Here is a 21,909-nt window from a genome sequence, read left to right as displayed (position 1 = left end):
ATATCCTTTGTTGGCTTTATACATTCCCGATTGCTACTATCCATTTTTTTCTCCTCACAACTATTTCTAAAAAAGGAACATACATACAAAATAAGAAAGCTCTTTTTTACAGAAGATTGCTAACTAATGTAGAAGGAATAATAGATTTATAAAATCAGTATTTTATAGCCCTGATGAAATAGTTCAGTCAAGGAACAAACGGTGCTAAAATCACTGGGTAAAATGAGCAAAATGAGCAGGGGACAGGACTTTCTCAGTCTCAAAATATCACCACACTGCTTGCTTACTAATTACAAAGGGAAAAATAGAGACGTCCAAGTCACAAACTTAACCGAATGATCAAACTCAGCAACCCCAATAATAAGACAATCTGACATCATTTGCCTCATCAACTGTGCAGCATTTTTACTAAAAATATTTAACATGAAACTAATAATGAGGGTACTTTCAGATAAATTCAGAATGCAGCTCATTCTATAACAGGCCTGGACTTTTTAAAACAAAGAATTTCATGAAAATAAAAAGAGAGTGTGGGGAGGGTACTGTTCTAGATTTAAGAGACACAATTAAATGCAATCTGTGAAATGTGGCTCTTAGATTAAAAAGAGAAAATAATTCTTTGAAGAATTAGGAAAATATAAATAAGAATGGTATCTTAGAACAGGGCAGGCAAACTACAGCCCAGTAGGCCAAATACAGCCCTGGAAGCTTTAATGGAACACAGCTACATCCATTTGTTTACATACTGTGTACATCTGCTTTTTCACTACCACAGCAGATATGAGTAGTTTCCACCCACATGGTATGATCCACAAAGCCAAAAATTTACTATCTGGCCCTTTACAGAAAAAGTTTGCTGATCCCTGGTATAAAATTTTCTCAGGTAGGGTAATGTTTTTATGGTCATGTAAGAGAATATTCATATATATGTATACATATATATATAAACATATAGTTTATTTTTATTTTGTTGTTGTTGTTGAGAATATACACAGCAAAACATACTCCAATTCAACTGTTTCTACATGTACAATTCAGTGATGTTGATTACATTCTTCAACTTGTGCAACCATTCTCACCCTCCTTTTCTGAGTTGTTCCTCCTCCATTAACATAAACTCACTGTCCCTAAGGTTCCTATCTTATCTTTTGAGTTGCTGTTGTCACTTTGATCCCATATATATTTCTTAAAACAGCATAATGCTCAAGGCAGACATTTTTCATTAGTTACGCTAAATTATTGTTTGGTTTTAAGAAGCCCTCAGGGGATATTTTCAGTTTAGGTTTTAAAGATTATCTCAGGGCAATAGTTTCAGGGGTTCATCCAGCCCCTATGGCTCCAGAAAGTCTAGAGTCTATAAGAATTTGAAATTTTGTTCTGCATTTTCCCCCTTCTGATCAGGACTCTTCCATAGAATCTCTGATCAAAATGTTCAGTAATGGTAGCCAGGCACCATGCAGTTCTTTGGGTCTCATGGCAACTGAGGTTAACAGAATAATCTTATTCTTAGGAGATGCATACTAAAAACTTACTTTCAAATATTTCATAAAAAAAGTGTGCGTGTAGAGAGTGTGTGCATACAAATGCAGCAGGAAGTTCACAATTGCTGAGACATGGGTATATAGTTATTAATTGTACTATTCTTTCAACTTTTCTGTAGATAAGAAAATTCTCAAAAAGTTGAGGTAAAAAAAAAACACAAAATAAACATAACTACTTATATATTAATTAAATCCAATCACTAGAATTAACTGAAAGAACATATTCACAACTTATCTCATTTACTGATGGTCTACTCTGTGGCAGACATGCCTGACACAGTAGACTGTTGGTCTACTATGTGCCAGAGATGAAAGACAAATTCCTGGCCTCTAGTACCAATTTGCTTCTCAAGAAACATTAGGTGAATAAGCAACTGCAATTCAGTGTATAAAATGCCATGATGAAGGTAGGTAGAGAATGCTAGCAGGACACAAAAGTAAAGCACCTAATTCCCAATTCCTGGAGGTGAGTCCTTCTGAGTCTTAACAGACAACTGAAAGTTAGTCAGGCAAAGAAATGGGGAAAGGGTTTTCCAAACAGAGAGAATAATCTGAGTACAGAGCTATTGGAAAGCCTGGAACATTCAGGGCAGTAGTTACGGCTGGGAAAAGGCTACGTGGAGCTGAAACCCTAGGAAACACCTACATGTAAGGAAAAGAAGTGAGAAGGAGAGGTAGGAGAACAGAAACAGTAGTGTCCAGAAGGCCAAGGAGGTCAATTTCTGTAAGTGTGGGTGGTGGAAAGAGCCCAGTAATATAGAGAATAAGTATGTTTGTGACTTCAATTACCATCTTTAAGCTGATGATTTACTTATTCTTCAGCCCAGATCTCTCAAGAGTGCCAGATCTGTATTTCCTTTTGACTATCTGGTACCTGGCTATCCTACAAAAACCTCTCAAATTCAACATGTCAAAAATGAACTCAGAGAATGGTACTATACCACCATCCCTTGGACCAGGCCCTTGGTTATGTGGGTGAGGATTTAGCATTCTTGGTTTTGACTACTCTTGAGTGACTCTAAAGATCAGTGAATTAACATCCTGCCAACTACTGACACATGCCTTTGAATCAGTGTGCGGAGTGCATCAGTGTGTGTGTTGGGGAGAGACCCACTCAATTAGTGGTTGTGCCTGGCTATGCTCCAAATGAATACTGCTGCTATGTATTATTGCTTGTATACATAGTAACACTCCCCAGCTCATAAATTTTTTCCTTTGTCAAAAAATGGACTTAAAATTAAGAAGTCAAATCCTACTATTCTTAATGGAGGTGAAAAAGTCCAAGAAAGTGATGATTGTTGTTGTTAGTTGCCATTGAGTTGATTTCAACTCATGGCGGCCCCATGTGTTACAGAATAGAACTGCTCCATAGGGTTTTCTTGGCTGTAATTTAACAGAAGCAGATCACTAGGCCTTTCCTTCCCTGGTACAGCCGGGTGGGTTCAAAACACCAATCTTCAGTTTAGCAGTCTGGTGCAAATCATTTGCACCACCTAGGGACCTAAAAGTGATGATATGATTATTAACCAGAAAATAAATGTTTGGTATAAAGCATAGGACGATGAATTAGTGGTGGCTCATATCTATGGTGTGATTAAATATAGCAAACACAACATATAATAAGTAATTTGATAAACTGTTTTTGGGGAGAGCTCCATCTACTCAGTCATTTGTGCCAGAAAACTGACCTTTCCCCTGTCCTTTCATATTTTGTGCATTGATCAATCAAGTTCTATTGATTCTATTGCCTAAATATCTCTCATCTCCTTTTCCACCACCTTCTCCTACACAGACTACTGTGATTGGTCTTTCTGATACACCAGTCTATTTTCCATACTGCAGAGAATGATTTTTCTAAAGCAGAAATACGTGTGTATTACATTTAATGCCATGTGTATTACATTTAATGGCTCACCACTACCCCTAGGATCCTGTTTAAACCAAATAATATGATTTAAAATTTTCTTATGATCTAACGAACCACTTTCAGTTCCTCAAACTTGCAATACTTTCTTGCTCCTGGGTCCTTACACATCTTACTACTACTGCCTGGAACATTCTTGAATCTTCCAATTTTCTTCTCATTAATGTCCACTCATATTTCATGTCTCAATAATAGTAAAAAGCATAAGCCAGCACAACTGTTCTATATGCTTTACATATATTAATTCATTTTATCTTCACACACCTTATGGAGAAGATACTATTACTAACTTCATTGCAGCGAGAAGGAAACTGAGACATGCAGAGTTAACCTACATAAGGTCCCAATCTTTCCACCAATATCTTCCATCCACAGGCCAAAAACCTGGGATTCATCTTTGCCTTCTCTCATATTCTCACACACCACATCTGATCCAATGCAAACCCTGTTGGCTCTACCTTCAAAGCAGATCAATAATCTGACGACTTCTAACTACTTCTACCATAATATTGACCCAAGACGTCCTTGTCTCCCATTTGAATTACTTGCAAGTCTCCAAAATTTCCGATTCTATTCTTCTTCCCCTATAATCTATTCTCATTATGAGTTCCCAGCTAGAGATCTTTCCTCAAAACCCTTCAATGAGTCTTCACTCCAACGAAAAGGCCAAATTCCTTGCACAATACATGCACATTTATTCTAAACGCTCTCTCCAAATCTCTCCGTTGTCATCTCCTACAAATTTTACCCTTGCTCACTCCGCCCCAGCCACTCTGGTATCTATGCTGTATCCTGAATATGCGAAGTAAGCTCCAGCTTTAGGGCCTTTGCAACTGCTGTCCCCCTGCTTTCAGAGCTCGTACCCCCAAAGCCACATGGGTGTTTTCACCGCCTTCGTTGCTGCTCAAATACTACCTTTTCAGAGAGGCCTGCTTTGAATACCTAGTTAAAATTGTGTTCAATGGATGAAAATTAGCAATACTAAATTGTGTTCTGCTAACTAGATCCACAGCTTCACCCCTTTCACGTGCCCCATAAGACACCTCCCGGCCCGGGCTCCGCCCCCAGCTCGCAATGCCTCGCTTGGAGAAGGATTCCCTGCACCGGCGGGAACCACCTGCTCCCAAGACCCCTGGGCCGCAGTTCCGCCTTAGGCCGGAGACCAGTGACCACTCACCCGGCCAAGGACCCGCAGAAGGAGCCAAACGCTCTCAAATACGGTATTAGCTCTCGGCTAAGTGCCAGCTCTCCCTCGCCGGCACACTTTCGTCTCTGCTCTAGGAACCAGGAGGACCACCCCTCGATGGTTTCCTATTTTGGCCCAATCTAAAGAGGGCCAAGCCCGGCCCCGCCCCGCCCACTGAGCGTCCTCTGATTGCGGAGGTTGGGAGGGGCGTGCAGTGTGAGCTTGGTTTTTTAATTTTGAAGCTGAAATTCACTTTATTCGTGTAAAAACAGGCCAGCTCAGTTCAGTGTTATCACAAACAGCCAGTATTTCCACTTTGATCACACGCATTAAACATACACACACACACACACTTTATTATTTCTCCCCAGTTAAAAAAGTCATCGAACACATAAGAATGGCAAAAATAAGTGTCAAAGTGTTTTGAAGATTAAACTGAACAACAGGCATGTATTTGGATTGCAAGTTTAAGGTAAAAAAAAATTAAGTTTATTAATGTGAGAGAATAATCAACAATACTTTGCAATGAATATGGTTTCAGAGAAAAGAAAAAGCATCAGATATCACTTTACCAAAATAAATTCTGCAGAAGGGAGAGAGAAAAATTCCCTCTCTCTCTCCTTTGTATTTTAATTTTCTTTGCGTATTCTTTTTTTTTTTTTTTTAATTGTGCTTTAGGTGAAAGTTTACAGCTCAAGTCAATTTCTTATACAAAATTGTATATACGTATTGTTATGTGTCACTAGTTACAATCCCTGTAATGTGACAGCACACTCCCCCTTTCCACCCTGAGTTTCCCGTGTCCATCCAACCAGCTCCTGTCCCTTCCTGCCTTCTCATCCTGCCTCCGGACAGGAGCCGCCTGTTTGGTCTCGTGTACCTGCTTGAACTAAGAAGCAGACTCTTTACGAGTATTATTTTATGTTTTAGATTCTAGTATAATCTTTGAAGAGTGGGCTTCAGGAATGGTTTTAGTTCTGGGTTAACAAAGCGTCCGGGGGCCATGGCTTCGGGGGTTCCTCTGGTCTCAGTCAGACCATCAAGTGTGGTCTTTTTATGTGAATTTGAGTTCTGCTCCACACTTTTCTCTCGCTCTGTCAGGGACTCTCTGTTGTGTTCCCTGTCGGGGCCGTCACTGGTGGTAGCCGGGCACCATCCAGTTCTTCTGGACTGAGGCTAATGGAGTCTCTGATTAATGTGGCCCTTATGTCTCTTGGGCTAATATTTTCCTTGTGTCTTTGGTGTTCTTCATTCTCCTTTGCTCCAAGTGGTTTGAGACCAATTGATGCATCTTAGACGGCCACTTGCAAGCTTTTAAGACCCCAGACGCCACTCGCCAAAGTCGGATGCAGAACAGAAAAATTCTCTCTTGTGCACCTTATCACAAGCTATGTTTTTATAGCCTTGAATAAAATAAACTCTTAAAAGTTCTTAAAAATTTATTTTTAATTAATCAACAGATACAAGTTTTGAAACATCATTAATTATCATACTAACCATTATTTTATGACATATGTAATTTATCCTGTATTTCAAGCATTTAAATGATCATAGAAGAAAAGAAAAATCAATCAATTTCATTATCACAAGGAGTTATTTTCTCCTTGGGTGTCAGAAGCTTGAAAATACTTTAAGTAAAAGTTAAATATAATTTCTTAAAAATTTCTCTTATACTAACAAATCCAGTCAGTACAGATATTTTATTAATTAGACCTTAATTTTCTTTCTTGGAGAGAAAACTCATATCTGATTTTATGTTCTTATCTATAAAGAAGGGCGTATATGTTTTTCTTCAAAAATTATGAAGGATATGCATAAAGAAAATTTAATTTAAAAAGCAAGTAAATATGTCCTAATTCATTTACTCCTTTCTCAAACTCTTTACATGTCTGGCTTCTTAAATCCGTCACTCCTATTATCGAAGCTGAGATTAGCAGCATTGCTCTGAATATCCTATGAAAATCAAAACCCTTTAAATAGCTTAACAAAGAAGACTTAAAAAAAATTCGAGCTGTGCATTTTTAGTTTAAGTAGTCTGTACGTTTTGAGAGGGGCTGTTGTTGTTGTTTGACTCATAGCGACCTCGTGTGACAGAGTAGAACTGCCCCATAGGATTTTCTAGGCTATAGTCTTCACTGAAACAGATCAGCAGGACTTTCTCCCAAATAGTGGATGGATGGATTTGAACCACTAACCTTTAGGTTGGCAGTCGAGCACAAACTGTTTGCACCACCTAGGGACCTTAGGGTGGGTATAAATCAAAATACCATTTTTGTCAGATTTTGCCAGGTATTGCTAATAATACAAATCAAGTTTCAAATTTGAGCTTTTCATTTTCCAGGATTATCCTCATTTTTGTGAACTACAGTGGTCTCCTGTATGTTTCCATCAGGTCCATTCATAGTACAATCAAAATAAAACCTTCCTTTTCCATAGTATCAGTAGAAGCCTTGTTGCATTGCAAGTCACGCTACCATGCTATAGCATAAGACTTAACAGTTCTCATCTTTGCTTAATGATGCTTTCTGCTCTTCTCTCCTCTTCTATTCGTATAACAAGATCTCATTTATTGCTCTATATTTTGAAACAGAAAATTGTGTAGCCAGTGATTGTACTAAACAATAGAAAACCCTACAAATGAATATTAAACACATAGTTTAATATTAAGAGATTTATTACTTTAAATCATCATATTAATAGACCAATAAAAAAATCTTATGATCATCTCCATAGATGCTAAAAAATCATTTAGTAAAACTCAACATTTATTTCTGATTAAAAGGAAAACTCCTGATAAAATAGGAATAGATGGTGAAGGGGAAACATGTTTTGCTTTCTGCTAGTTCACTGCTGGTTACTAAGTCATTCTTATGTAATTCTTACTGAGGCAGCCTTATGTAAGTCTAGAGGCATCCCTGGCATGTAGCCACTATTGTTTACCACCACTGTAAAACCTCTGTGTCCCCACTGGGGGATACAGAGATCTGCTTATTCCTGCTGCCACACAGGACCTGCCTCATATATAAGTCTTCCTAATAAATTCCTCTGCTGACACCCTGGAACTGCCCACTTCTTTCTTCAGTCTCTTGGCATCCTCCATTTTTGGAGGCAAGTTTCACATTACCAGTCCATGCCGGGACAATTGGTGAGCCAGCCAGGAAATCGAGGAAATATCAAGTGGGAGTGAGGCCTCTGTGGAGGAAATCCTGTGTTGGCCAGCACCATCCATGGTTTGGCCTGTATGCTTGATGCATGTGAACCTCCACAAGAGTATGCATACACCCTGAAAACACCAAGCAGCATAGCCCAGTTGTGGGGAGACACGAGCCTTTATAAGTGTGGAAAGGAAGCTAGGAAAGCAGCAGAGGCTGTAGGGTGGCCATTTCTGTAGGCCATTCTGCTGACCATTGACACCCAGCTAGCTGCTGAAGCACAGATAAGAGCTTTGCAGGAAGAGTTATAGTTGGAAAGGAATGTACAGCAGTCATATGTGGCCATGACTAACATATTGAGCAGCCACGTCCATGAACAGGATGAACAACTAAAAACGCTCGCCTGCAGGTTCATAAAGATGGGGTGGGGGAGAAAGTGCCAAAGGCAAAGATTAGGACAGTGTTGATGAAAGATGACTGGAATGAATGCTTGAGGGAGCGAGTCTGGTAGCAACTCATGTGGAGGTGATAGTAGAGAACCTGGCTTTGCAGAGTGGCCCCTCTGGGCATGGCCACTCATTACCCATATAATGAAAGCTACCTGTGAACCTGATGACCACAGGCAAGAAATCTCGTCCACCAGTTCAATGACAATTCAGAATACACCCCAGCTGACTGAGTTGATTGTGTGAGAAATTCCAACAGAAAGGAAAAGAAACCATTGCAGCTTGGTTGTTATGTCTGTGGGGTATCAGGGGATACGGTGTCTCTTTAAATAGAACCAAGGCAGAAAAAATGAACAGTATAACCACCCATCCTACCCTCCGGCAGTGTTTATATGCAGCTCGAACACAGAGGGCATATATGCCCTCATGGATTGGATCATCTTTTACAGTAGAAAAGTGTGGCCAAATGAGGGGAATCTTCCAGGTATCATTGGGAAGTTGTCTTTCGTAGAAGAGTTACAGCAACTAATATGGTAGGTAGATATGCGCCATGCCATTTATGCCGAGCACTTCCGGGGACCAGACAAGGAACTCTTTACTGCAGGACTGAAAGCAAAAATCCTACAGGTGGCCCCGTCCTCCCGGTACAGCACACTATAGGCTATAGTTAGTCCCTTAGTGGGCCAGAGGTCTACCAGGTGGGACAAGCCATAGCTGACTTGGGTGAAACTGGGAGGGCTAGAGAGGAGGTGTGACCTGTAGAAAGAAAAGAAAGGCTGAAAACACTGTAAGATAACTGTCTAAAGCCCCCTTGAAAGTAACCCAAAAGCCGATGGGGGTGGACTTAGTGGCTGCCAAGATGGCAGTAGAAAAGAAAGATAACCAAATGCAAGAATCTGAAGTTGGAGCAACAATACTGCCCTCTGGGTTTCACTGCCCCCTGCGGGGACGTGCCCCTTGCCACTGGGTGGACCTTGTCAATCCCTAAAGACTAGGGGTGGGGCCAAAGTCACCTGCAGTCAGGTCCCTGCAGGGGGGCCAGAGGCCCCATGTAGAGGTCACAATACGTTGGTCAAGAACAAACAAGAGGCAGATGCTAGCTCTAGCTGATACAGGGGCAGAATGTACCCTTATCTTTGGAAAACCTGAATGATTTCAAAGACCCCCCCTTGGCAATTGATGAGTACAATGGAAAGTCTATCCATGTACATCAGGTACTCCTGACCCTACAGATAGGAATACTCCCCCTAAACCATATCAAGTTTATATTTCCCTAATACTGGACTACACTCTGGGGATGGATGTCCTCATGGAACACTTTGGCTATGTCTATGAGAAAATTCCTACTGCGGATAAGGGTGATAAAAGTGGTCTTGAGGGATAACGCAGCATGGGAACCAGTGAGCCTGCCCCCACCACAAACAGTGGTAGACGTCAGGCAATATAAATTGCTCAGAGGACATAAGGAAATCAGTGAAACCATTTTGAAATTGAAAAGAGTAAGTATCCTCCAGGAAGCCCACAGTGATTTAATAGCCTTGTGTGGCCTGTGAAGGAACCAGATGGGTCCTGGTGTATGACCATTGACTATAGGGAACTTAACAAGGTCCCTCCTTGCAGTGTGATTAATTACTTTTGTGTGTGGCCTTTCTAGCCATGGTCTTGTGACTCCCACCCAGGTGATTGGGTGGGGCTGTGCAAATAAAATAATTGTGGCCTGCCAAGGGATTGGTCAGTTTTACCTTAAAAAAGAGCTAATTCCAGAGCAGAGAGGAGACCCCACCACCACCAAAGTAGGAGAAACCCACAGCAGAGACTCACAGGAGGCAGCGCAGTAGGCTTCCTGGCCCATGGAGCAACAAAGCTGAGTGCCTTTGGTCAGAGACTGAGGGCCAGGGAGAGGTCTACCCATGACTTTGGGACTTGTCAGCCTCCACAACCATGTGAGCCATTTCCTTTATATGGTTTGTGAGTTCTGTGAGACATTACAGTGAATTAGGGAACCCAAAGACAGGAGGAAGAGTATTGAGGTGAGAGGGAGAAGTTGATGTCAGAGATGGAGTGGTACAGCAGCTTGGAAAAGTTAGGCACGTGGGACATCTTTGACCTCTGCCTCGTAGGAACCAGCTTTGTGCTGATCCTTATAAAAGAAATTATTTGTTTACTCTTATACTTGCTGCAGTTCCAAACATAACTTCCTTGTTGGAAACTCTTGGTAGAGACCTGGGCATGTGTCATACTGTATTAGACCTGGCCAAATGCATTCTTTAGCATTTCTCTAGCCCTGTCCACTCAGGACCAGTTTGCCTTTACCTGGGAGGGACAGCAATGGATGTTCCATGTGCTACCCCAGAGATATCTACATAGTCCTACCATTTGCTATGGTATGGTTGCTAGGGATCTGATTCTTTTCCCCTTTCTCACTACTGTCCATTGGTTTCATTACATTGATGACATCATGTTAACTGCTGAAGATATGTCTCTGTTACAGGAGTGTCTGGATGCCCTAATCATTCACCTACAGGGGAGAGGAGGTGATCATGAATCCCCAAAAGGTCAGAGGCTGGGAATGTCAGTAAAATTCCTAGAAGTTGTCTGGTAAGATAAGACCCATGTGTTACCTGAAGCCATAATTGATAAAATATAAGCTTACCCTACCCCTAGGATGCCAAAAGAAGTACAGGCCTTTGTGGGTTTTTGGGGTATTGGAGAGTATTTTTTCCCCACTTGGCCCAGTGCTTGAGACCACTCTATTGACTGGTTTAAAAAAGGGTGCTTCTTGGGATTGGGGTAATGAACAGCAGCAAGCTTTTGAAAAGGCAAAGGTGTTTTTTGCACAAGTGAAAGAGTTAAGTACAATATGGGAAGGATTACCCTTCCAGTTAGACATACGCAGCACCGAGGATGGCTTTGGCTGGGCTTTGTGGCAAGATCAGGATGAAACTAAAGTCGCCCCTAGGTTTTTGGTCCCAGTTATAGAGAGGAGTAGAAAACCAATGCAGTCCCATGGAGAAACAATTGTTAGCAGCCTATAATGCTCTCCACCAGGTAGAGCCATTAACAGGGGTGAGAGCTGTAACCCTTCACACAGCTTTGTCCATAAATGGGTGGGTCAATGGCCTGTTTTCCAAGCCATCATTAGCTATTGCTCAGACAGCTATGCTGACCAAATAGCATGCATACCTGCAACAGCAGAGTGCCCTTTCCACCAGTCCATTGTCCCAAGGGTTACAGGCTGTGCTTGGTCTAGTGGCATATCATGATGACCTCCCAGCACAGGCTAGCAGACCACTGGAGCCACCTCTCTTTCTTCTAAGAGAGGGTAAGGCCCGTTGCCAGCAGATGTCTGGTACACAGATGGCTCTAGCTGAGGTATGCCACTACTGTGGATGGCGTGGCTGTGCATGTCTCCACTGATACCATTTGGTTTAAAAGTAGTTCAGGGTAAAACAATTAATAAGCTGAATTAAGGGCTGTGTAGATGGTCATCACCCACGAACCCTGGCCCTTAACCCTGTGCACAGACAGTTGGGCGGTAGCTTGTGGGTTAACTATGTGGATAGGCCAACGGCATAAGAAACAGTGGACAATAATGGGTAAAGTCCTGGGAGGAAAAGCCTTGTGGCAGAACATCTGCAATCTCCTCCAAACCTCAGTTGCTAACCTGTCTTTCATGTAGCAGCCCATTCACCTCTTTCCCTGCTGGGAAACCAAGAAACAGATGCTATAGCACAAGTCAGAATGGTGCATCCCAAAGGGGAAGCACTGGAAAAGAGGACACCGTAGTGCCGGTGTTGGTTAGAAAACAGCTAAATAAGCAGGCATAGCAGTGAAATATAGTGATTTAGTGGCTGCTGTACAAAATTGCCCTGTGTGTTCATGCCAACACCCAAGGTGTCTGCCCCACAAACCTGGAAAGACACATAAGGGAACACAGCCAGTGATGGACTGGCTCCTACCTCCCAGCAAAATAGCAAAATGCACTCTCATTTGTGTGGAAACTGTTACTGGCTTGAAACAGGCATTCCTGTATAAACAAGCAAATCAGGCTGTATCATGGATTGAATTGTATCCCCCAAAAATATTGTTTCAATTTGACTAGGCCATGATACCCAGTATTGTGTAATTGTCCGCCATTTTGTCATCTGATGTGATTTTCCTATGTATTATAAATCCTATCTCTATGATGTTAATGGGATGGGATTAGTGGCAGTTACGTTAATGAGGCAGGACTCAATCTACAAGATTAGACTGTGTCTTAAGCCAATCTCTTTTGAGATATAAAAGAGGGAGGCGAGCAGAGAGACAGGGGGACCACATACCACCAAGAAAGGAGTGCCAGGAGCAGGGTGTGTCCTTTGGACCTGGGGTTCCTGCTTGGAGAAGCTCTCAGACCAAGGGAAGATTGATGACAAGGAACTTCACCCAGAGCCGACGGAGACAGAAACACTTCCCCTGGAGCTGGTGCCCTGAATTGGAACTTCTAGCCTAGTAGACTGTGAGACAATAAACTTCTGTTTGTTAAAGCCATCCACTTGTGGTATTTCTGTTAGAGTAGTACTAGATAACTAAGACAGACTACTACAATAAAAGGATTACAAGAATAGAGTGTTATGTATGGAATACCCTGAAGGATTGATAGTGACTAGAGTACACACTTTACAGGTCAGGATGTGTGCAAGTGGGCAGCTGAGAATGAGGTACAATGGCATTACCACCTGCCCTACAACCCCCAGGCCACAGGCCTGGTGGAAAGGAAAAACAGTGTTCTAAAATAACAAATATGAACCTTTCAGGCAAGGCTTCCCTGACGGGATGCTGTCTGACACTTTAAAGTTGATTAATTTGGTTCCCACTGGGGCTTTAGCCCCATGTGCCAGACTAATAGCCCGGAGTGACCCTCCAACAATGATACAGATGATGTCACTGGCTCCAGAAGTGTATCCACCAAGATTGTTACAAGAAAAAAACGGCATGGTCCTTTGAATACCTCAGGACCTGGTGCCGGGAAGTAAAACCATGTATTGGCATTTGTCATGGTTTACCCCACTGGGTTGGATTGGTTACTTCATCCTTCTGGAGTCAGAGGAGCTAATTAGGCTAATGTGGGAGCCCACCATCCTACCGCATGTAGGACCTCGACAGTCATGCTTTACATGGAAAAGAATGACAGCTATATCACAAGGGATGGAAGTGGATCTCCTTTTCTGGCATACAGCAAAACTGGTGACTTTACTCATAACCCCTCAAGTGACCTCCCCAGGGCAGCACATATGGTACACGCAGCCAAGAAAAATACCTAAAGTAGCCGCTGTTCTTACCACCCAAGGGGAAGCCTTTAGTGTGATCCTAATAGAAGGGAAAGATTTACCCCTCTTGGTACCTATTAAACGCCTGTCTTTCTGGCTGTAGATATTGCCTACTCTGCTTTCTTCCCTTCAGGGCTGCCAACATCTTCCTAGAGTAGGCTCACAGCTTAGCTGTAGTCCATAACAAAAACAGCTGCTAAGTCTGTGGACAACTTCCATTTTCAAGTGCTGAAGGCATGCTTTGTAGCGTAGATCCCCTGACTGGAACCTACTGAGCAGCTGTGTGAGACATGGGGTGGGGTGGAAGTATTAAAACCTCTTTAACTAGTTGGGGTATGTGATGGTTAAGATTGTGTGTCAACTTGGCTGGGCCATGATTCTCAATGTTTTGGCAGTCATGTGATGTTGTGGTCACTTCCCTGTTGAGATTTGGTATGTGATCACCCCCATGATGGGATTTGCTGTGAGTAGCCAATCAGTTGAAGGGGAGTTTCCTTGGGTGTGTGGCCTGCATCAAGTGTGGGTGAATGTTCTGGCAGGGCTCGGGGTTTTTTTTTGTTGTTGTTCTGGACTCTGCAACTGTTCGTCTGACCTCTGGTTCTTGGGGCTTGAGCTAGCATCTTACCTGTGGTCTTGCATGCCAATCTTGGGATTTGTCAGTCTTCACAGCCTGTGAGCAAGAGCCCTGCTCTCTGACCTGCTGGTCTTGGGTTTGTCAGCCCCTGTGGCTACGTGAATCAGGAGCCTCTTTCCTGACTGACAGACTTTGGATGTTACAGCCTCTACAATCATTTGAGCCATTTCCTTGTTATAAATTTCTCTCTAAATATATATATTTATATGCTTTATTGGTTTTGCTTCTCTAGAGAACCCAGCCTAAGACACCAGTATTTCAAATACCAACATGGTCACCTATGGTGGACAGGTTTCAGTGGAGCTTCCAGACTAAGACAGACTAGGAAGAAAGGCCTAGCAATCTACTTCTGAAAATCAGCCAATAAAAGCTTTATGGATCACAACAGAATATTATCAGACATAGTGCTGGAAGATGAGCCCCCTAGGTGGAAGGCTACACAATAGCCACAACAATGGACTTAAACATACCAACAATCATGAAGATGGCACTGGACATCTGGGAAAAATTATTTCAAACGAAAGATTTGTTCTAACCTGTTTAATTAGCCCCCAGGTCAAAAGTGACTTGCAATCCAATTCTAACTCTTAAAACCTGTTTTTAAGGCAGATTTACTGGCCTAGTCCTTCTCTAACAATAACATTAAACAGTAAGTTAAACATAACCACAGCACAAAGACCTACCACGAGAACCCTGCTGTAGGTATTGCATGTAGTATTTTTTGCATTGTGTGCACTTATCTTTTTGGAAAGGACATCCACCAGTGTTACCTTGGTTTATTTAAAAGCCACAGTTTCTCAGCTGCATCTTTTTTTCAAGTGAGAAAGACAAAGATATTTATTGTTAGGCTAGTATTTAAAAAAAAACAAAACTAAAACATTTGCCATCGAGTCAATTCTGACTCACAGCGACCCTGTAGGACAGTGTAGAACTGCACCATAGGGTTTACAAGGCTGTAAATCTTTATGGAAGCAGCCTGTCATATCTTTCTCCTGCGGAGCAGGTGGTAGATTTGAAGTGTCAACCTTTTAGTTAGCAGCCAAGTGCTTAACCACTGCGTCACCAGGGCTCCTTTGGCTAGTATTAGGGAGCCTTTTATAGGCCTAACAAGTGTCTTCCAGAAAAGCAAGACAAAAGGAAAACAACAGGGAAAAATATCTGCAAGATATGTGTTAATGAACTAATTTATTACTTGAAGAGCTCTTATGGTCTATAAGAAAAAGAACGATGACCCTAGAGGAGAATGGACAAAAGTTACAATGTAGGCAGTTTGCGAAAACAGAATTACAAGACTCATAAATATATGAAAAGATGCTAAAGCTTACTCCTAAAGAAATGCAAATAAAAGCAAAAATGAAGTGCCAATTTTCCTCTATTAGGTTGGTAAAGATCAAAAGGTTTGAAAGCACAATATTGGTGAGGATGTAGGTGAGAGTGTAAATTGGTGCATCTTCTTTGGAATGCAATGTCGCAGTATCAAAATTTAAAAACACAGAGCTTAAATGTGACATTCTTAGACTTTCTCTGGCCACCCTATCAAAAAACATCCCCTCATTACTGTCTCTGGCCCCTGGTTTTCTTCATAGCATGCTGCAATTTGTAATTATTTGTCTATTAACCTTTTTTTGGTCTATCTCCTCCAGTAGAATGTAAAGTTCTATGATAGCAAAGATCAAGCCTAACTTGTTTCTTAGTCTGTCTCCGGTACCTGCCATGGTTCCTAGCACATAGAAAGCACCTAATACGTATTTACAAAATATTTTCATTTTGATCCATTAATTCCAACTTCTAAGTGGCCATTTCTAGATGACCCAATGAATTCTTTTTGACCTGATAATTCTACTTCTATATGAATCTGCTACAGATACTGTCTTAATCAGGGTTCTCTAGAGAAGTAGAATAGTGAGATACATAGATACAGAGATTGATTTACTTCATGGAATTGGCTGAAATTGTAGGAGGGCTGAAAATCCCAAATTCATAGGTCAGATAACAAGTTGGAGACTCCTGCAGGCTTGTGCCCCAAAATCCATAGGTCAAGATGAGAAGATTGAAGAATAAAAAGTATTCTGGTAAAATGTCTATTTACAGTCTGGAGAGAGAACGTACCCTAGGCAAACTCCTTTTTTTCCTCATAAGGCCTTCGACTGATTGAGGCTCACCCACATTATGGAAGGTAATCTGCTTTACTTGATTTAATCATATGTAACAGTAACAGCAAGTAGTGTTTTACCAAACAACTAGGCACCATAGCCTAGTCAAGTGGACACATAAAATTAACCATCACAGATACACTCTCACACATCCACAAAGATATTCACTATACTACTGTGTAATAGCAAAATATAAGAAACACTTTAAACATCAAACATAGTCCTTCCATACAATAGAATAGTATAAAGCCATTAAAAAGAATGAGGTATTGTTAAGTGAAAAAAATCAAGGGGAAAAACCCATGTGTATACTATGGATGGTTTGTTTCTAAAAAGGGAAATACATGTATGTTATAGTGTAGCTTTCAAGAGTGTCCTCCACACCTCTTCCAGGTAAAATCTCAAGCCAGTGTGGTCCAGTGTCAAATGAGCACACATGCTGGGGGGAAGGTGCCATTTCACATCACACTGCCCTACTACGTTCTAGAACCTCATCCACTCACCTTCAGCTTTATAGTGCTTACCAGGACCCTGAGCCTTTGGAAAGGGTTACCCAAATGAAATAGTTTGGTTAGTGTTGAACTAAAGTCTAAGGGTTCAGACCAGATGTCACTGGATTCAATAAAGGCCTCATCATATACCATGAATGGAGCTCACTCACTCTAAGGCCTTCTCTAGCACTAGTGCTAGTCAGTAAACTCTCTGGCCTCAATGCTAACTCTCTTGTGAATGTAGTCCCTCTTGATCTGGTCCCTTTTCCATGGGATCTACCAAATGCCTCTTCCTTTACACCTTATTTTCTCTTTCACTTCCTAACCCAGATGACCCTAATCTACTCTTCAGAAGAGTCATCAGCCTGGATCTTCATCTTTTCTCTTTTACATTTATTTTTATGGATAAACCCTATGACCTCTTCAATCAGGATTTTGTTTCTAATAGTCAAAACCAAGCTTTTCTTCAAGAAATTTTCAGCTTTCAGCACATGTACTTTTATGTTTTTTGAAAAACTAATTTAAAACTGTAGCAGACATTTGTTGGAGCCTGCCCCCTTTCCCAACATTACCATGATTTTCGTTCAGGCATTCACTCTTCCCCCATGTAGCCCATAAGTTGACCACACCTACTACTCCAGCGGTAGGCTACTCTATTTCCCTGGCAACATGCACCTGTTTTCAGGGTTGGCATGTGACCTAAGCTACTCCAATTAGGGTGAATCTCAAGATGCTTGCTTGGAATGCTAAAATAGAAACCATCTTTCTTTCTTTAGAGGTGAACCAGGAAATAAATATCCAAACTCACTAGTTTTGGCAGGCATTTTGCTATATAAGGGAAACTAGTCTGAGGAGGAAGCCCACCCATGGAAGAGGAAGGTAGAGAAAGAAGCCAAAGTCCTATTAAAACTATGCAGGAAACTTGTCCTCCGGCTGGACTTTTTGGTCATATGAGCCAGTAAACTTCTCATATTTTTTCACCGAGTCTGTTAACTACAACCAGAAGTATACACTCAATTAACTCCTTTGTACTCTTTGGAGTCCTTAAGGAGCCCCGGGGGTGCAGTGATTAAGCACTTGGCTGCTAACTGAAAAGGAAAGGCCGGTGGTTTGAACCCACCAACCACTCTGTGGGAGAAAGATGCGGCAGATGGCTCTGTAAAGATTACAGCCTTGGAACCCTACGTGGCAGTTCTACTCTATCCTACTGGGTCGCTATGAATTGGAATTGACTTGACGGGACTGCAATGGGTTTTGTTTGTTTTGTGGGGGCAGATGAATGGCTCCATGAGGCAAGAAAGCCCTCAGAGAGAAAAGTCAGTGCAACAGGGAAAAAACTTCAGTTTATTAGCTCCAACCTTTACCCTGCAACAAAAATGCTTATATACACAGAACTTATGTACAGATAGAAAACATTAAATAAAGATTTCTCTGGGGAGACAGATCACTAACTGGGGTGACTCACTCTTTACTGAATCTCCTCCTGTAGTTTGGATTTTTTAAACTATGTACATATATTACTTTTTTAAGTTAAAAGTAACAAAAAAATAAATTGCCAAAGAGCAGTTTCTCAAAAAGCAGCTTTTTCTTGAGGAGCTTACTAATATAGTAGGTACAGTAGCAATATAAAGCCTTTTAATACTATTTTGGTCATATAAAAGATTTGTTATTGTTAAAAGTTCTGCTACACAATCCAAAGTCCTTATTTGTCATCTTTCCCTTTTGTCTTTCAGCACACAATCTCTCGGAAACTGGCCAGAATCTTATTCTCTTTTGTCTCTCTTCTTGGTTAACGGATGCAAGTGCTCTCTTCTCATCAGCACTGTAGATTTGGTTCTCTTTCCGCAGTCGTACAGCCTCCATTCTGTGATGCCTGCTACCACTCATGACATAAACTGAACATTCAAATGAAGCGATCTCTTCACTTGTCAGCCCAATTTCACCTCTTCGTGGGATACGCTGTTCAGCTTTTACATACTCAGCCATAGCTGCACCTTCACCTGGCAGCGGAACATGGCCATAGTTCAAAGGTTTCTCATCTTGAGAGGAGTGTATTCTAGGTGCTTCTGAGCCTATTAATCCCATGGTATCTGCAATCTTTGACTGCTCAATCCACATATCTTCTGGCAACTCCCCTTCTGAATCCTTACAGGTTGAGTCACTGGATTCTTTTCTAGTCTTCTTTTTCTTAGGTTTTTTTTTTGTGACTCTGTGTTTCTTTTTCTTCTCCTTCTTCTTGGCCTTTCTAGCTCTCTTTTTATCATCACCAAAGCTCGAGTGTCAAAGTCTGAACTGCTGTCATTATTATCAGAATACTTCCTATGTTTTCTTTTGAATGGCTTTTTCTTTTCTTCTTGTTTTTTGAACGACTGGCTTTCTTTTTCTTTTTCTCCGCTAGAATCTAAACTGCTGCTCTTCTGAGTCTTTGCTTCATCCTCAACTGGAGTGTGTTCATCAGAATGCGGCTCAGGACATTTTGGAGATAGCCCCCATACCTCAGGTGCTCCCAACTCCTCAATCCCCTCTCTCTCTTTCAGCCTCCTCTGCCAGTGGCTCCTTCTCCTCCTCGTAGTCTTCAGCTCCCTGCCAGTCACCAGCATAGTGGTGATAATGATGGTAGCGGTATCCACCATAATAGATGAGGAGGATGAGAAGGCGTGGTTGCGGAGCCCGGGGGGTCGCTCTCGGGACCCAGAGCGGAAGGGTGTAAGCAGCGCCAACGTCCGACCCACCCCACGGAAATCTGAGGCTCTCACGGCCGCGGGACTAAGAGGGGGAGCGACTGCCCGGAGGGGAGTGTCTGGCCTGCGCGGATGGCAGGCTCCCCGACGAGCTTCGTCTCCGTCTCTGAAAGGCCGGGGAGTCCGCAAGGTAGCGGGACCAGGGCACGGGCGCCATCAACCGCGATTTCACAGGTGACCATATTAGCAAGGCGGTACTGTTACTACTGAGACCTACGCGAGCAGACCATTTTTACCCACGCAGCCGCACTAAAAACCGTCCAGCGCCCGGCTTCCGCTTCCGGCCCGTTGCCAGGCGAGGGTCAGACCCCCCCCCCCAACACACACACAGCGCGTGGAGCGTGAGGAGGCTGTTTTGGCTGAGGCTGGGTGGAGGCTTCGCGTCTCGGGTGAATTGAGACGTCGGCGGGCCTGTTTGCAGGCCTTACGTTCCCCAACCTGAGCCCCGTGGGGACCTAAAAAAAGGAAGTTGTCCCGATGGGTCTCTCCACTGTTAAAACCTTTATATTGTTTCTAACCCTTGGCTCCTCCTATTCTTACTTTCCCTTAACTCTACCTGCTCTCTTTATTTTCACTTCTTGCATTAAGTTCCCACGCTTCTCATATTTTTCCCCACTTAAAAAGGGACTTGGCGGAAATACGTTTATTAGTAACTTTCTAACCCTACTTGTCTCTATTGGAAGCAGGAAGCAGGAACCAGAACTTCTTTTGGAATCCAAGTTTGAGGCCATTCTCTGAGCCCATTGAGGGCCAGAATTATGATTTTAATTCATACATACACGAACTTTTCATCCGGGAAACAAAGGGAAGTATCTAACTTAATTGTCTAGATTTTTCCCTATACAGGTGCATTTTCTCAGAAACTTTGTTAAGTTTGAAACCACTTTTCTGCACACTTTAGATCTCTTTATGAAATGGTTAACATTTTACGCAAGACTATTTCTCCCTGCCCTTACAATGTGCATAGGCAGTACATTTATTGTGTTCTCTGGTTAAGTTAACCTGCTTAGTTAGTTGATAGACATGAAAAGTCACAGAAAAGCTAGGTCACAACTTAGGAATGGTACTCTTCTAATGCTAGAACTCTAAATCAATAAAATGGATAAATTACATTTAACAGGACTAAATGAGATAACTTGACCTAACTAGAATTTTAATATTGAAGGAAATAAGGACTGTCACGGTGCCATGCCACAAACTATGGTGATTTAAGAACTAGCAAACAAGAATGAGTATTATAGATGAGAAGCTCCTTGTATAGTGAAAGTATCAAAACAGATAAGGTAAATACTATAGATTCTCTGTAGGTAAAAATTTCATACTTTATGTAAAAAAAAATTTCGAGTTATAAACTACTTGGTAGGCCTTCAGTGACAGGTGAGTGGTGGCTGAACCCGAGTCTCCAGCATAGAAGGTGAGAATTCTGCCACTGAACTACCAATGTTTCCTTAATTGGACCTAAGCATTGCCAAATACTTTGTTTCAACAAACAGATGCAATGCTGGAAGTGCTCACTCATCTATGCCAAGAAATTTGGAAGATAGCTACCTGGCCAATCGACTGGAAGAGATCATATGCATGCCCATTCCAAAGAAAGGTGATCCAATGGAATGCAGAAATTATCCAACAATATCATTAATATTACATGTAAGTAAAATTTTGTTGAAGATAATTAAAAAATGGTTGCAGCATTACATCGACGGGGAACTGCCAGAAATTCAAGCCAGACTGAGATGAGGACGTGGAACAAGGGATATCATTGTTGATGTCAGGTGGATCTTGGCTGAAAGCAGAGACTACCAGAAAGTTGTTTACCTGTGTTTTACTGACTACACAAAGGCATTCAACTGTGTGGATCATAACAAATTATAGATAACATTTCGAAGAATGGTTATTCCAGAACACTTGATTGTGTTCATGCAGAACCTGTACCTAGACCAAGAGGCAATTGTTCGAACAGACCAAGGGGATACTGCGTGGTTTAAAATCAGGAAAGGTGTGTGTCAGTGTTGTATCCTTTATCATACTTAGTCAATCTCTATACTGAACAAATAATCTGAGAAGCTGGACTGTATGAAGAAGAACAGGGTATCAAGATTGGAGGAAGACTCATTAACAACCTTCGTTATGCACATGACACAACCTTGCTCACTGAAAGTGAAGAGGACTTGAAGCACTTACTGAAGATCAAAGACGACAGCCTTCAGTGTGGATTACACCTCAACATAAAGTAAACAAAATCCTCACAACTGGACCAATAAGCAACATCATGATAAACGGAGAAAAGATTGAAGTTGTCAAGGATTTCATTTTACTTGGATATACAATCAAC

The 21,909-nt window shown here is 41.8% G+C and overlaps 1 protein-coding gene across 1 annotated transcript; it reads right to left on the bottom strand.

Annotated features, from left to right (window-relative positions):
* Positions 1-18,538: 18,538 nt before the first annotated feature.
* Positions 18,539-19,780, bottom strand: NKAPL (NFKB activating protein like). Its single transcript, XM_004391252.3, is given in 6 exon segments — positions 18,539-18,603; positions 18,606-19,112; positions 19,115-19,391; positions 19,393-19,472; positions 19,475-19,541; positions 19,543-19,780. Coding segments are annotated over 6 exon segments (1,188 nt in total). The 5' UTR covers positions 19,735-19,780.
* Between the last annotated feature and the right edge of the window lie 2,129 nt (positions 19,781-21,909).

The sequence above is a fragment of the Trichechus manatus genome, unplaced genomic scaffold, assembly GCF_000243295.1.
Source record: "Trichechus manatus latirostris isolate Lorelei unplaced genomic scaffold, TriManLat1.0 scaffold00180, whole genome shotgun sequence".
In the NCBI taxonomy this organism is placed as follows: domain Eukaryota; kingdom Metazoa; phylum Chordata; class Mammalia; order Sirenia; family Trichechidae; genus Trichechus; species Trichechus manatus.
Note: the sequence above shows the minus strand (reverse complement) of the source record. Positions and strands in the feature narration are given on the sequence as shown.